Below are 17,247 nucleotides of genomic sequence, written 5' to 3' on the forward strand. Positions count from 1 at the left end.
AAATGACAGAAAGTAGAAAATATTCACATTTAAGAAGCTGAAAATGACAGAAAGTAGAAAATATTCACATTTAAGAAGCTGAAAAATGACAAAGTAGAAAATAATCACATTTAAGAAGCTGAAAAATGACAGAAAGTAGAAAATATTCACATTTAAGAAGCTGAAAAATGACAGAAAGTAGAAAATACTCACATTTAAGAAGCTAAAAAATGTCAGAAAGTAGAAAATATTCACATTAAAGAAGCTGAAAAATTAGAGAAAGTAGAAAATACTCACATTTAAGAAGCTAAAAAATGTCAGAAAGTAGAAAATATTCACATTAAAGAAGCTGAAAAATTAGAGAAAGTAGAAAATATTCACATTTAAGAAGCTAAAAAATGACAGAAAGAAGAAAATATTTACATTTAAGAAGCTGAAAAATGACAGAAAGTAGAACATTTTCACATTTAAGAAGCTGAAAAATGACACAAAGTAGAAAATATTCACATTTAAGAAGCTGAAAATCACAGAAAGTAGAAAATATTCACATTTAAGACGCTGTAAAATGACACAAAGTAGAAAATACTCACATTTAAGAAGCTGAAAAATGACAAAGTAGAAAATATTCACATTTAAGAAGCAAAAAAATGTCAGAAAGTAGAAAATATTCACATTTAAGAAGCAAAAAAATGTCAGAAAGTAGAAAATATTCACATTTAAGAAGCTAAAAAATGTCAGAAAGTAGAAAATATTCACATTTAAGAAGCTGAAAAATGACAGAAAGTAGAAAATATTCACATTTAAGAAGCTGAAAATCACAGAAAGTATAAAATATTCACACTTAAGCTAAAAAATGACAGAAAGTAGAAAATATTCACATTTAAGAAGCTGAAAAATGACACAAAGTAGAAAATACTCACATTTAAGAAGCTGAAAAATTACAAAGTAGAAAATATTCACATTTAAGAAGCTGAAAAATGTCAGAAAGTAGAAAATTCACATTTAAGAAGCTGAAAAATGACTGAAAGTAGAAAATATTCACATTTAAGAAGCTGAAAATGACAGAAAGTAGAAAATATTCACATTTAAGAAGCTGAAAAATGACAGAAAGTAGAAAATATTCACATTTAAGAAGCTGAAAAATGACAGAAAGTAGAAAATACTCACATTTAAGAAGCTGAAAAATGACACAAAGTAGAAAATATTCACATTTAAGAAGCTGAAAATGACAGAAAGTAGAAAATATTCACATTTAAGAAGCTGAAAAATGACAGAAAGTAGAAAATATTCACATTTAAGAAGCTGAAAATGACAGAAAGTAGAAAATTCACATTTAAGAAGCTGAAAAATGACAAAGTAGAAAATATTCACATTTAAGAAGCAAAAAAATGTCAGAAAGTAGAAAATATTCACATTTAAGAAGCAAAAAAGTGTCAGAAAGTAGAAAATATTCACATTTAAGAAGCTAAAAATGTCAGAAAGTAGAAAATATTCACATTTAAGAAGCTGAAAAATGACAAAGTAGAAAATATTCACATTTAAGAAGCTGAAAATCACAGAAAGTAGAAAATATTCACACTTAAGCTAAAAAATGACAGAAAGTAGAAAATATTCACATTTAAGAAGCTGAAAAATGACACAAAGTAGAAAATACTCACATTTAAGAAGCTGAAAAATGACAAAGTAGAAAATATTCACATTTTAGAAGCTGAAAAATGACTGAAAGTAGAAAATATTCACATTTAAGAAGCTGAAAATGACAGAAAGTAGAAAATATTCACATTTAAGAAGCTGAAAAATGACAGAAAGTAGAAAATATTCACATTTAAGAAGCTGAAAATGACAGAAAGTAGAAAATATTCACATTTAAGAAGCTGAAAAATGACAAAGTAGAAAATACTCACATTTAAGAAGCTGAACAATTACAGAAAGTAGAAAATATTCACATTTAAGAAGCTGAAAAATGACAGAAAGTAGAAAATACTCACATTTAAGAAGCTGAAAAATGACACAAAGTAGAAAATATTCACATTTAAGAAGCTGAAAATCACAGAAAGTAGAAAATATTCACACTTAAGCTAAAAAATGACAGAAAGTAGAAAATATTCACATTTAAGACGCTGTAAAATGACACAAAGTAGAAAATACTCACATTTAAGAAGCTGAAAAATTACAAAGTAGAAAATATTCACATTTAAGAAGCTGAAAAATGTCAGAAAGTAGAAAATTCACATTTAAGAAGCTGAAAAATGACTGAAAGTAGAAAATATTCACATTTAAGAAGCTGAAAATGACAGAAAGTAGAAAATATTCACATTTAAGAAGCTGAAAAATGACAGAAAGTAGAAAATATTCACATTTAAGAAGCTGAAAAATGACACAAAGTAGAAAATATTCACATTTAAGAAGCTGAAAAATTACAGAAAGTAGAAAATACTCACATTTAAGAAGCTGAAAAATGACACAAAGTAGAAAATATTCACATTTAAGAAGCTGAAAAATGACACAAAGTAGAAAATATTCACATTTAAGAAGCTGAAAATCACAGATAGTAGAAAATATTCACATTTAAGAAGCTGAAAAATGACACAAAGTAGAAAATATTCACATTTAAGAAGTTGAAAAATGAGAGAAAGTAGAAAATATTCACATTTAAGAAGCTGAAAAATGACAGAAAGTAGAAAATATTCACATTTAAGAAACTGAAAATCACAGAAAGTAGAAAATATTCACATTTAAGAAGCTGAAAAATGTCAGAAAGTAGAAAATATTCACATTTAAGAAGCTGAAAAATGACAGAAAGTAGAAAATATTCACATTTAAGACGGTGAAAAATGACAGAAAGTAGAAAATATTCACATTTAAGAAGCTGAAAAATGAGAGAAAGTAGAAAATGTTCACACTTAAGAAGCTGAAACTTTCTCTTTCATTATAATTATTAAATTATTACAAAACACTAAAGTGTAGACGAACTAGCCATTATAATATATATGTATATATTTATGTATAGTTCCGCGTATTTCTGTATTTCTCGGGTATTTTGGGCTCGCGCTCTGCCCTGTCATGCCCTTAAAGACACCGGGGGGGGGGGGGGCTGCAAGTCACGTGGGTTAGTGACAGGCTGCCCCGCGCCACCCGATTGGCCCGGTGCATCAGGCTCCGCCCCTCGCGGTCAGGCTGCCTCTGGCTGCGTCACGACGATCAGCTGTTGGAGAACAACAACAAAAGAAGGAGCAGCGGAGAGGAAACGAACACGAGCGCGCGACACTTTTATAACACATACATTCACGTATGTGTGAACACATGAATCTGTCAGTTATTTCTTCTGAGAAGAAACGCGGAGTTTTGGGAGTTTGGGTGTTTTTATCTACCTCAGAGTGACGATCACAGGTGAGTCTCTTTGTTTTGTGTCCGCTCGGAAAAACGTCTTTGTTTTTCTCTTCACACGGAAACGAACGAGTATTCACGAGTTCCGTTGCTTTTTATGAAAGAAACAAAACAAAAAACTGCACAAAATAACAACAATATAATGTTTTATTTCATTGTTTCCGCAGCAGAGTTCAAAGCTTCGGGCGTCGCTGCTGAACTCTGCCTTTGTCCTTTTATTCTGGAAATACTTAATGTAATAAATCCACAAGCAGGTGAATAAGTAAATAAGTGAATAAGTGAATAAAGAAGTCAAAGTCAAACACGGAGAGTGTTCGGTTTCTCACTGACTCTGTGCAGTTACACCCTTGTCTTCTCCCCGAGGCTTTATTTTATCGAACAATGTTTCGGCTCGCACACTCGTTATTAAACCATCACCGTGCACATAGTCATAGCCGAATGATCGATTACATTGTTGATAGGGATATTAGCCAAAAATAGTTTTGATTATCCGTTCTTTGTGAGGTAGCAAGCGAATCGATCTCTGTATTTTACCTTTCTTAAAGCGGGATCGGCTGCTCTGGTTACACGGCTGTGAACTCCAGTGGCGCTAGCGGACCATTGTTTTTTTTGACTCGCACAATCATTAATAAACCGCATTAGTGCAGACAGACGTCGCCGATTGATGTATTACTTAATAAACAAGACAGTCATTCAAAATGTATTTTGTTCATCTGTCATTTGCGGATTGAAAATCGCGTTCGAACTCTGTTTTCCAGTTTTCGTAAAGCGGGTTCGGCTGCTTTTGTTACATGTCTGTAAAATTCCACCGTGGCGCTGTCGGACCCGGTTGGTTTTTATTTTTTCAGCTTCGCAAACTTGTTAAACAACTATATTGGTGCACAAAGAAACAGCCGGTTGATCAATGACTTCGTCTACGAGAAAATCGATCGAGAATAATGTTTGGTATTTGTACATGATGAAGTAAAAAAGCTCGTTCGTCTTATGTTTTGGGAGTTTTCTAAAGCGGGTTCGGCTGCTTTTGTTACAGATCTGTGAATTCGACGGTGGTGCGTTTACGGGTCATTGTTCAGACAGATTATCGTCACTGGTGTGTTTTATTAATAGTTTTGCGATGTGTGTGATTCTTTGGCCTTCACTGAATAAATAATGTGAATATGATGTAACATGTCGCCTTAAACACCGCGGTCATGACCGATTTAACGGTGTGAATCGGTGATGTAAACGAGCCTCTCCTTTTTTGTTAGGTCATTATTGTAATGGTTATGATCCACCCATAATAATCCCTGATAAGAAGTGTTTGTGTGTGTGTGTGTGCAGCAGATTATCTGCCTCTCACTCGATCGGTTAATGTTTGTTTTGTGTTACAGCTGAATCGATACCCGCATGTGTTTCTGTCTTTATTTTTCATTTTTTGGTTTTATCTGTGATTTTTCTTTATTAATTTACGTATCGTGAGTGTAAGAAATGAGAAAAACGAGCCGGCTGGAGGCTGTAAACGCATCTCAGCAGAGATCGGCCTGGGTTTGTTTGAATCGAGTGCGCGTTCAAGTGCCGTTTGAAAAAAATCGTAAATTCCAATTTTTTGTGTTTTCGGCAATCCCGACAGTTCATATCGAGTAAAACGCTCACGTGGCCCCCCTGGTGTTAATTCCAGGTAACTGTCTTAAATTCTAAAGGCGTAATCTGTGATTAATGTAATTATCTTTATAATGAGGCACTGAGCATTAAGTTAATGACATGTTTAAAAACAAAAAAACGACAGAATTCGGCTTTTAAGAATAAACTGTTTTAATATGAATTACATATTAATGTGCATAATCTGTGTAGTCTGATTTATCTGATTTTTATCCATTTAAAACAACAAAATACAAAGAAATAAAAACACTAAAATACCAGAACAATGTGATATTTAACAATACATCATATTTTACTTAAGTTAAGCAGATGTGTTGTGCTGTTCTGGAATCTTAAATCATTTTATTTATCGTCCTTTTTTGGACCAAGTGCTTCACTACTTAATAAATTAGATTCTCATGTAATTGATGAATATCTGGCATCAGCATGAAAACTCTCTGCTTTATGTTTCTCTGTGATGTTTGGAGTGAATTTTCTCTCTTTATATGAACGATTATTGACATTTGTCTCCGTCTCTTTGTCTCCGACTCTGATGCTGTGTGATGTCCAGCTTTCGTCCACTGTTCCCTCAGATGACCTGGAAACAAACTCCGTTCATGCACTTTACCGTTGTGTTTCCGGAGCCTTCCCCCCGCCGCCAATCCCACAGCTGATGACCAAAGTGCTGGCCACGCCCCTCTGCCATCGCAGCCCGCCGCCCCTCCTCAGCGCTGCCGCCCCCTGCTGGACGTCCAGCGGGAATGTTCCAGAGGTTCGCCAGTGTTCTGTTCGGGGACGAGGGGGAGGAGCTGAGCCGGAGCCGCAGAGGCGCCAAGGACGAGGAGGACGAAGACGAAGACTGGATCCTGGTCAACTACCTGAGTGAGTATATTATATTATTAATAAATAGAATATATATATAGTATATTCCCAAATTATCCAAACCACTAAAAAAATCTCCTGATATTTTTGTGACGATTATAAAAATCTGCGTTAAACTCAATCATCGTGTGTGAGTGTAAAGAGACAGTACGCAGATGCTCGACTGTTACTCCGTCTATTAGCATAGCCATTAGCTGTTTTGTCCACTCAGGTTGTTTTTAAATGTGCAATAGAAATAAGCTTTACTTACTTACTTTCCATCACTGTTAGCATAGCAGTTAGCATAGGTAGAAAACAAAATGAGTTGTCGTTTCTATTTTGTATCTTTTACGACATGAGGGCGTTTATAAAACCATATAAAATAAAAATAGTCAACGCTGTCCGAAGTTGTAAAGTTGTAAAAGTACGGCAGCTAACGGCTACGCTAACAGCTACTTTGCCCAATGACGATTTCCATTGTTGCTGAGGATGTAGTGACTAATAAACCAGGCAGGCTAACAGCTAGGCTAACAGCTAAGCTAGTAATTAATGTTTATTTCAGTAGCACAGTAGAAAAAGTAGAAAAAACCCTGAGAGAAACGTGAGTAAAACGATTGTGAGTTTATTAAGAATCATTTATATTTACAGTGGGTACGGAAAGTATTCAGACCCCTTTAAATTTTTTACTCTTTGTTTCATTGCAGCCATTTGCTAAAATCAAAAAGTTCATTTTATTTCTCATTAATGTACACTCAGCACCACATCTTGACAGAAAAAAAACTGAAATGTAGAAATTTTTTGCAAATTTATTAAAAAAGAAAAACTGACATATCACATGGTCATAAGTATTCAGACCCTTTGCTGTGACACTCATATTTAACTCACATGCTGTCCATTTCTTCTGATTCTCTTTGAGATGGTTCTGCTCCTTCATTGGAGTCCAGCTGTGTTTAATTAAAGGCGACATAGAATGCTTGTATCACACATATATGTTAGTTATGGAGGTCTACTTACATATATTAACTTGTTTTCATGGTCACATATATATGTTAGTTATGGAGGTCTACTTACATATATTAACTTGTTTTCATGGTCACATATATGTTAGTTATGGAGGTCTACTTACATATATTAACTTGTTTTCATGGTCACGTATATGTTAGTTATGGAGGTCTACTTACATATATTAACTTGTCTTCATGGTCACATATATGTTAGTTATGGAGGTCTACTTACATATATTAACTTGTTTTCATGGTCACGTATATGTTAGTTATGGAGGTCTACTTACATATATTAACTTGTTTTCATGGTCACATATATGTTAGTTATGGAGGTCTACTTACATATATTAACTTGTTTTCATGGTCACGTATATGTTAGTTATGGAGGTCTACTTACATATATTAACTTGTTTTCATGGTCACGTATATGTTAGTTATGGAGGTCTACTTACATATATTAACTTGTCTTCATGGTCACATATATGTTAGTTATGGAGGTCTACTTACATATATTAACTTGTTTTCATGGTCACATATATGTTAGTTATGGAGGTCTACTTACATATATTAACTTGTTTTCATGGTCACATATATGTTAGTTATGGAGGTCTACTTACATATATTAACTTGTTTTCATGGTCACATATATGTTAGTTATGGAGGTCTACTTACATATATTAACTTGTTTTCATGGTCACATATATGTTAGTTATGGAGGTCTACTTACATATATTAACTTGTTTTCATGGTCACATATATATGTTAGTTATGGAGGTCTACTTACATATATTAACTTGTTTTCATGGTCACATATATATGTTAGTTATGGAGGTCTACTTACATATATTAACTTGTTTTCATGGTCACGTATATGTTAGTTATGGAGGTCTACTTACATATATTAACTTGTTTTCATGGTCACGTATATGTTAGTTATGGAGGTCTACTTACATATATTAACTTGTTTTCATGGTCACGTATATGTTAGTTATGGAGGTCTACTTACATATATTAACTTGTTTTCATGGTCACGTATATGTTAGTTATGGAGGTCTACTTACATATATTAACTTGTCTTCATGGTCACATATATGTTAGTTATGGAGGTCTACTTACATATATTAACTTGTTTTCATGGTCACATATATGTTAGTTATGGAGGTCTACTTACATATATTAACTTGTTTTCATGGTCACATATATGTTAGTTATGGAGGTCTACTTACATATATTAACTTGTCTTCATGGTCACGTATATGTTAGTTATGGAGGTCTACTTACATATATTAACTTGTCTTCATGGTCACGTATATGTTAGTTATGGAGGTCTACTTACATATATTAACTTGTCTTCATGGTCACGTATATGTTAGTTATGGAGGTCTACTTACATATATTAACTTGTTTTAATGGTCACGTATATGTTAGTTATGGAGGTCTACTTACATATATTAACTTGTTTTCACGGTCACGTATATGTTAGTTATGGAGGTCTACTTACATATATTAACTTGTTTTCACGGTCACGTATATGTTAGTTATGGAGGTCTACTTACATATATTAACTTGTTTTCATGGTCACGTATATGTTAGTTATGGAGGTCTACTTACATATATTAACTTGTTTTCATGGTCACATATATGTTAGTTATGGAGGTCTACTTACATATATTATCTTGTTTTCATGGTCACATATATATGTTAGTTATGGAGGTCTACTTACATATATTATCTTGTTTTCATGGTCACATATATATGTTAGTTATGGAGGTCTACTTACATATATTAACTTGTCTTCATGGTCACGTATATGTTAGTTATGGAGGTCTACTTACATATATTAACTTGTTTTCATGGTCACATATATGTTAGTTATGGAGGTCTACTTACATATATTAACTTGTTTTCATGGTCACGTATATGTTAGTTATGGAGGTCTACTTACATATATTAACTTGTTTTCACGGTCACATATATGTTAGTTATGGAGGTCTACTTACATATATTAACTTGTTTTCATGGTCACATATATGTTAGTTATGGAGGTCTACTTACATATATTAACTTGTTTTCATGGACACATATATGTTAGTTATGGAGGTCTACTTACATATATTAACTTGTTTTCATGGTCACATATATGTTAGTTATGGAGGTCTACTTACATATATTAACTTGTTTTCATGGTCACACATATATGTTAGTTATGGAGGTCTACTTACATATATTAACTTGTTTTCATGATTAAAAACCTCCTAATCGCTGTGAACGAGCCGATCAAAATATCTCCTCACTGACGCTCTCGTCAGCTGCGCTGTTTCAGACCAAAACCACACCCCCAGAACGCGGACTGTGTTGTGATTGGCCAGCCAACGAGAGCTTTCCCACTGTACTGTGATTGGCCAGGTACCTGGAAGTGACGTAATAGATAGGCCAGCTCTCAGATACACAGCTCCCCCACTGGCACGGTGGATGCTCTGCATCTCAGCAGCTACAACGAGAGTAGTTCTTCTTCTTCTGCGGTTGAATGTACGCAACCGGATGTGCCCGGACTAGTGCCCGCACCAGGAGGCGCTACGGTGGTGAGAGGAGTGGTGAGGATTTCTGATGACGACATCAAACTATGGAAGTGCCGATCCGCTTCGCAGAGCCCAGGAAAACAATACAACACTATTTTCTCAGCAGTGGCTGAACTGTTGTTCTGAAACTTTAGGGTTTCATAAACGAGGTAATGACGCAGATACACACACAAATGCAGCGTTAATTGGAGCTTCCGGTCTATGTGGCCTTTAAACTGATTGGACTTGATTAGAAAAGGCACACACCTGTCTATGTAAGACCTTAAAGCTCACAGTGCAAATAAGAATAATGAGGTCGAAGGAACTGCCCAAGGACCTCAGAGACAGAATTGTGGCAAGGCAGAGATCAGGCCAAGGTTACAAAAGAATTTCTGGAGCACTCAAGGTTCCTAAGAGCACAGTGGCCTCCATAATCCTTAAATGGAAGACGTTTGGGACGACCAGAACTCTTCCTAGACCTGGCCGTCCAGCTAAACTGAGCAATCGTGGGAGAAGAGCCTTGGTGAGAGAGGTAAAGAAGAACCCAAAGATCACTGTGGCTGAGCTCCAGAGATGCAGTAGGGAGATGAGAGAAAGTTCCACAAAGGGGGGTGTTTTTCAGCTGCAGGGACAGGACGACTGGTTACAATTGAAGGAAAGATGAATGTGGCCAAGTACAAGAGATATTCTGGAAGAAAACCTCTTCCAGAGTGCTCAGGACTGTGCTGAAGGTTCACCTTCTAACAAGACAATGACCCTGAGCACACAGCTAAAATAACGAAGGAGTGGCTTCGGAACAACTCTGTGACCATTCTTGACTGGCCCAGCCAGAGTCCTGACCTCAACCCAGTTGAGCATCTCTGGAGAGACCTGAAAATGTCTGTCCACCAACGTTCACCATCCAACCTGACAGAACTGGAGAGGATCTGCAAGGAAGAATGGCAGAGGATCCCCAAATCCAGGTGTGAAACACTTGTTGCTTCATTCCCAAGAAGACTCATGGCTGTACTAGCTCAAAATGAGCTTCTACTCAATACTGAGCAAAGGCTCTGAATACTTATGACCATGTGATATTTCAGTTTTTCTTTTTTAATAAATTTGCAAAGATTTCTACATTTCTGTTTTTGTTCTGTCACGATGGGCTGCTGAGTGTACATTAATGAGGAATAAAATGAACTTTTTTGATTTTAGCAAATGGCTGCAATGAAACAAAGAGTGAAACATTTAAAGGGGTCTGAATACTTAACGTACCCACTGTATGTTGAAACACATGTTAAAAATAACTGAGTTTAAAGTTACTGAACTACTTTAGAGCGTTTTAATGTCAGAGGACAGGAGACAAGAGGACACACTCTAACCTTAACCATAATCATACAACACCTTTAAATGTAATCATTTGTGTTCTGGGGACTTCATTTTTGTCCCCATAAAGAAGACAAGTCCTCATAATGTGAGTGTGTAAACACATTTAGGTCCCCACAACATGAGTAATACCTGAACACACACACACACACAGATGTCTCTGACTCAGTCCTGGCACACTTTCACTCTGACCTGAGACGACCTGCTCTCGTCACGTCTCGTCTCCAGTTCCACAGTGTGAGACAGTTTCAGACGAGGACGTGTCACTTCCTGTAAACCTGTGAACTGTGGACATGTATGTACTTCACTGCCCTCTGCTGGACAAACACATTTATGAATCATCGTCTCTGTCTCTGCAGCTGAAGCCTGTTCTGCTCAGTGTGATGGACTGTCTGGATCCACTGCTCCTCATCCAGACCTGGTCCAGGACGAGGAGGACGAGGTGGAGGAGGAAGACCTGGTGATGATTCCGTCTCCAGTGTCCAGCCCTCGCATCCACTATGCCTCCTGCACCTCCCTCAACTCCACGGCTGACACCGACCTGGACGGCGGCACTGAGGAGCACGAAGAGGGCAACGACGATGATGATGATGAGGAGGAGGAGAGCGGGTTCCTGCGCCTGGACGCCTGCTCTCTGGAGGAGAGCTGGTTTGTCACGCCACCACCCTGCTTCACCGGCCGTGGCAGCCAGCCCATCGTCCTGGAGACCAGCCCGCTGGAGAACCTGCTGATCGAGCACCCCAGCATGTCTGTCTATGCCCGCCACCGTAGCCCCCCCCGACTCACCCTCGACCCACTGCCACGCCTCCTCGACCAGGGGCGGGACTTTCTGTCTGCCACTGCCCCGATGGCCTCAGGAGGGAAGGAGAAGGCGAGACGTACGCTGGACGGCCCCCGACACAGGTGAGTCATCAGATCACCTGATGCTGGTTCTTAAAGGGACAGGTGAGGATTTTTGAATGAGATGAGGAAGCAGTTCCGTGTAACCATGGCAACCACTGTCGGTTTAAGTCGAGGACATCTTTCAAGCACATGTTCACGTTCAGATGTCTGATTTTGTAAAATTCAGCTTTTAAAATATTTAATTTAGACTTTCTTCAGTGACACAAAGTGACCACAAGAGGCAGCAGAGGACCAGCAGCTAAATCACTGAGTTTCTCTGTGGACTTTGGTGTGGGAGAGTGAGTGGTCTCACAGTGAGATGAAGACTTAAAGTGACTTTTGTGAAGCAGCTAAAATGTTTTTTTTTTCTTGTGTCTCTGCTGGTGGCCATTTTGTCACTGACTGTGCGTCATCATGACTTTTTTGAATGCCTCTTTGACCTCGTACATTTTTAACCTCACTTTTAACGCGCGTTGTCGCCCCCTGCAGGCCGGAGGCAACCATGGCCCAGCGTCGCTCCAGCCTCCACTCCTTCTGCTACGCCGCGGCGTTCTCCGCCCGCGCCGGCCTCCTGCAGCAGCATCATCGCCAGGGAAGCTCCGCCCAGCCACTGTCCCGCAACGCCCTGCGACGCCTCAACCTGCTGCGCCCCCCGAAGGCCAGCACGGTGCAACTGCACCAGCCCAGCCAGAGACACCTCAACTTCTGAGGCCACGTCAGCCTTCATCATCATCAACACCAGCACCTCCTTCATCAGCCTTCACTCACTCACTCATCGCAGACGTCCTGAAACCTGATTGGACGGTGAAAAAGGGAAAATGGCTGATCTCTCTTTCTATTGGCTCACATGGTCAGTTGGTTTGGTGACTCCTTCTCTTCCTCTCCTCCTTTTCTTTATACCTTCTTTATGACAATGATGAGAAGAAGTGGGCATGGTGAAAAGAAACAGTCATCATGTGGCCCCACCTCTTTCCCCTCCCTCTCTTAGTCTTTATGTCCAATCAGAGGAAGGTGGAGTTGTCATGTGACGTCTGTCTTCTTCGATGCTGCAGGTCACTTTACTCGGCGGCAGATTTTTGTACGGCGGCGTTTTGTGTTTCTGTGAAGAGCGATGTGGCGCAATGTCGTCGTTCAAATCAGTGTGAGGATGTTGAGGAATGTTGCTCAAGAACACGACGTGGGTCAAAGGTCAGATGAAGCTCCAAACAAACCATTTTAAAAAATCACCAGCAGGGGGCGCCATCTTCACCTGCTGATGTTGTAGGTTTGATTCGTTGATGTAAACGATGACGGAAAAACAAGCTTTGACGGTTGGTGTTAGCAGCTACTGTAGCCAGGCTACGTTAGCAGCCTCTATAGCCAAACGACGTAGCATTGATGGTTGATGTTAGTAGCTACTGTAGCCAGACTACGTAGCATTGACGGTTGATGTTAGCAGCTACTGTAGCCAGACTACCTAGCACTGACTGTTGGCGTTAGCAGCTACTGTAGCCAGACTACGTTAGCCGCCTCTATAGCCAAACTACGTAGCATTGACGGTTGATGTTAGCAGCTACTGTAGCCAGACTAAGTTAGCATCAGCTCCACATCGTAAACTGATTGTTTCTATAGATAAATAAATACATTTGCTAACAATAATCCACGTCGTGTTTTTCCGCAGCTGTTGTTTGTTATTTTTAAAAATCACTGATTCACTTCCTGCCGTAAAGCGTTGCGCCGCCGCTGTAAAAACCTGCCTCTGATGACGCAATTCAGTTCTTTTTTGATAAAAGAAAAAAACCGACTGAGTTAAATTTCACTAAAGCCTTTTTTTATCGTAGCTTTGAGAAAACAAATGTCAATGAAAATGTATTGTAAAAAAAAAAATTCCAAAATATTTTTAGAAAAGAAAAAAATAATTTACATATCAGTATGAAGTGGGTGTGGTTTGCTTTGTTCGCGCGTCGCATGGTTGTAACGTTGTTTGTGGGAAAAACGTCACACATAAAAAAAGACGATTGTTCTTGTTTTTGTTGATTTTTGGTTCTTTAAAGAATCTGCAGTCCACGTCTCAGGGTCACGACAACCAATCACCTTCACTCGTCTCACTCAACGCAGATTTACTTGACGGCTGATGATTCTTTTCCCACTTTTTTTCTCTGATCCTGGTCCCGGGACTGTGAACCTGAACTCAGCTGACTGAAATCATCCACAAGCAGAGAAAACTCTTTGTGTTTTATCTTCTTTGTTAACATAGTTACATTTTCTTAATCTCTTCAAATATTTAAACCAAAAAAAAAAGTGACAGCAGTGGAGACGAGTCGCCGCACTGCGCGGGGAAAGAATCGTAATTGTTTACATGTCCACACGAAACGTCCACGCAGCACCTCCACATGAAACATCCACACGAAACGTCCACACGAAACGTCCACACGAAACGTCCACACTAAAGTCAGATGTTTGAAAATGTTCTTGACATAATCATACATTTAAAGAACGGAACATAAGAAAAGCGTCTCAGTGAAGCCGGAGACGTGGAACTGTGCGGCGCTGAAGCTTCAGTCGTGACATTAATAATAAAAGCACTCACGCGTGTTTGTAAATAATCGATATCGCGATCGTGGCGTGTTTTTTTTGTTTCTCTCTCTCTCTACAATCATAGACGATGTTATTTTATGTCGTGTCTCCTCTTATCTTAACTTTTCTCGTCTCTCATCAAACTAACAGGGATTTTTATTGAAGGTTTGTTTGTGGGTTTTTGAAAAGCCTTGAACTGTGTGGATCATGTGCCTTCCAGGTTAAAATGTTAAAATGTTGAAATGCATCAATGAAGAACTTGAACTCTCTCTACTTTGTTTTTGAAATCAATAAAAACACGCAAACAAACTATGTCAGAAACCAACTATGCACCACTCGGCGGTGGAGACACGTCGTCGCCGCCCACTCAGCCAGACGCAGCTTTTCTAACAATGACTCGACAAAACCAGACAGAATGATGTAGCAAAACCTATTCTCTCCTTTTTTGTTATTATTATTATTATTATTATAATCATCATTATTATTATTATTATTTAAATTTTAAAGTGTGAAGAATATTTTGTGGCATTTTTTTTCACTTTTCACTGAGTGTTAGATGTTTTTTTGTTGGTGTTAGTTTACTGGAAAATACAGCACTTTGCCAAAAATAAAAAATAAAAAACAGGTGTAGGAACTATAATGTTTTATTTATCGACATAAATGCTCTACTTTGTATTTGGTATGAATGATCAACTCTCTGAAAACAAACAGCTCATTAAACAGTTCATACATGTGATCAGATAATAAATGTTTTCATACACAGCGACTGTCTCCGTTTGTCATGTGTGCTTCAGTTTAAGTCTACGATGTCTTTAAGGACGTGTTTGTGTCTTTATCTCACTGTGAGACAGACGTTTTTAAACCACTCACTCTCCCACACCAAAGCTGAGAGAGAAAATCAGCGATTTTAACACCACACATACACACACACAGCAGTTGTTGATCACTGCTGCCTCCATCACTAAGTTTTAATGTCTTATTTTGTAAAATTTAGCTTTTTGAAATCCATCATTCAACATTCAAGTGACCACACGAGGCAGCAGAGGACCAGCAGCTCCTGTGTCCCCGCGAGCTAAAATCACTGATTTTCTCTCTAGACTTTGGTGTGGGAGAGTGAGTGGTTTACAAATGTCAGGAAACGCTGAGCTACTATAGTCTGAAGAGTGTTTTATGGCAAAAACACTCTTTTTTTGCTACACTGGGACATGTATTCATTTGTTGTGATTTCTATCGCCATGGTTACGCTTGGAAATGACAGAGAACATGAAAGGACCCTAGTGTGTGACAGCTGTTGAGGGACTGCATCCTTTCATGTCCCCTCCGGACACATTACTACAGTAGTGTGTGGCTAAGACATCGTGAGAAGACGACGTTGGACAACATGTTGTGATACCAGAGTGTAGAAAGAAAGTCCATGAAAGATGGAGACATTAAGCACTGGTGATCTGACCATGAAGTCAGTCCAGACTATTCGACCGCACATCTTATCGTGCGTCAAACATTTGACTCTTGACCAGTGGAACTCGGTCCAGTCGGGAGCGTTGGACATTCGCACCAAACACAGACTGGCTCACATGCTGCTGAACATCTTCAGGAGCTTCTCACACGTCTGGTCCAAAAAAATAAAGGAAGGAGCTCCAATAAACCAAGTCCACGACGCTCTGTACGACTCGCTCTGCTGCAGCTTTACTGAGGCTCTGCTCGTCAAGTCCGTCCCGGGATCCAGCATCAACAGAGTGACCAAGCTGATGGTGTCAGAGGTCACGTACTACGTGACGGCTTCAGAAACAAAGACACGCATCATTCCACCGGGAAAGCTCAACGCCATGATCTGTTCAACGGGCAAAGTTCTGAAGGTGAGTGCCAGGAAGATGAAGAAATGGTGCAATTTGCAGACACACTGTCAGTCCAGAGGACAACCGATCCCGTCCAACCTGTCCGTCCAGGATGTCCTCATGGACAAGGCGGCGGAGATCATTGAGCCCATTCTGGACAACGTTGCAGACATGGTTTATAACCTGCTGGAAAAGGCGTCGTCTCTGGAGAACAAAAGTGATGCTGACGACATCGCTGAGTCCATCACTGAGGCTGTGAGCCTCCAAGAGACTGAAGATCCAGATCCTGAACCTCAGCAGCACAAACAGCTGTTGGTGGATCGAGCCAGGAGGAAGATCTGTGACTTTTTTACCAAGAAGTTCATCGAAGCGTCGATGTGTCAGATCATCTCACAGGTGAAGGCCAAGTTCATCTGCGAGACCAAAGGTGGAGACAGTGAGTCACTGCGGTCTTTACTGACTGTCGTGGAGTCTGTGCTGCTGGCAGGTGAGACAGGTGAGCTCGCTCTCATCGACAACCTCAGAGACGTCTTATTTCACAAGGCCTTTGTTATCACAGGGAAACTCAGTCCACTGCTCTACAGGCACATCACCGGAGAGGACTCGGTCTGCAAAGTGTCAGGACCTTGGTCTCAAAACAGGATCTACCAAGACATCAAGAGCAGAGTCGTCTGCTTCCTGTCCCTGATGAGCTGGTGGCTGAGCAACCAAGAACTGTTCAGCTGCCACAGCATGTTGACTGTTCTGAAGGACAGTGAGCTCCAACAGGAGGAGAAACAGCTCAAACAGGAGGAGAAATGGTTCCATGAGCAGGAGAAACGCTTCCAAGAGCAGGAGAAACAGTTCCAAGAGGAGGAAAAGCAATTTCAAGAGCAGGAGAAACAGCTCCAAGAGGAGGAGAAATGGTTCCAAGAGGATGAGAAATGGTTTCAAGAGGAGAAGAAACAGCTCCAAGAACATGATATATGGTTCCAAGATGAGGATACATTTCTCCAAGAACAGGAAAAACGGTTTCAAGAGGAGGAGATACGGTTCCAAGAAGAGGAGATACGGTTTCAAGAGGAGGAGAAACAGCTCCAAGAGGAGGAGAAACCATTCCCAGACAAGAAGAAATGTCTCCAAGAACAGGAGAAACAGTTCCAAGAAGAGAAGATACAGCTCCAAGATGATGAGAAACAGCTCCAAGAAGAGAAGATACAGTTTCAA

At 39.2% G+C, this 17,247-nt stretch overlaps 1 protein-coding gene across 2 annotated transcripts; it reads left to right on the forward strand.

The window, feature by feature from the left end:
• Positions 1 to 3,169: 3,169 nt before the first annotated feature.
• Positions 3,170 to 14,969, forward strand: tp53inp1 (tumor protein p53 inducible nuclear protein 1). Of its 2 annotated transcripts, none has more exons than XM_058648151.1 (4): positions 3,170 to 3,369; positions 5,555 to 5,865; positions 11,128 to 11,671; positions 12,140 to 14,969. In XM_058648151.1, exons 2-4 carry the CDS (start codon positions 5,745 to 5,747, stop codon positions 12,357 to 12,359), a joined length of 885 nt encoding a protein of 294 aa, XP_058504134.1. In that variant the 5' UTR covers positions 3,170 to 3,369; positions 5,555 to 5,744; the 3' UTR covers positions 12,360 to 14,969. The 2 variants fall into 2 exon arrangements, with proteins under 2 accessions (XP_058504134.1, XP_058504135.1); XM_058648152.1 differs by having other exon boundaries at positions 5,577 to 5,865.
• The last annotated feature ends 2,278 nt before the right edge of the window (positions 14,970 to 17,247 follow it).

Source organism: Solea solea, chromosome 13, assembly GCF_958295425.1.
Source record: "Solea solea chromosome 13, fSolSol10.1, whole genome shotgun sequence".
In the NCBI taxonomy this organism is placed as follows: Eukaryota; Metazoa; Chordata; class Actinopteri; order Pleuronectiformes; family Soleidae; genus Solea; species Solea solea.

Excerpts from the sequence above, each read along its gene's own strand:
- tp53inp1 (XM_058648151.1), top strand. The coding sequence starts at position 5,745 with ATGTTCCAGAGGTTCGCCAGTGTTCTGTTCGGGGACGAGGGGGAGGAG. Across the intron at positions 5,866-11,127 it reads GATCCTGGTCAACTACCTGA|CTGAAGCCTGTTCTGCTCAG; the intron begins GTGAGTATATTA and ends CTGTCTCTGCAG. Across the intron at positions 11,672-12,139 it reads CTGGACGGCCCCCGACACAG|GCCGGAGGCAACCATGGCCC; the intron begins GTGAGTCATCAG and ends CGCCCCCTGCAG.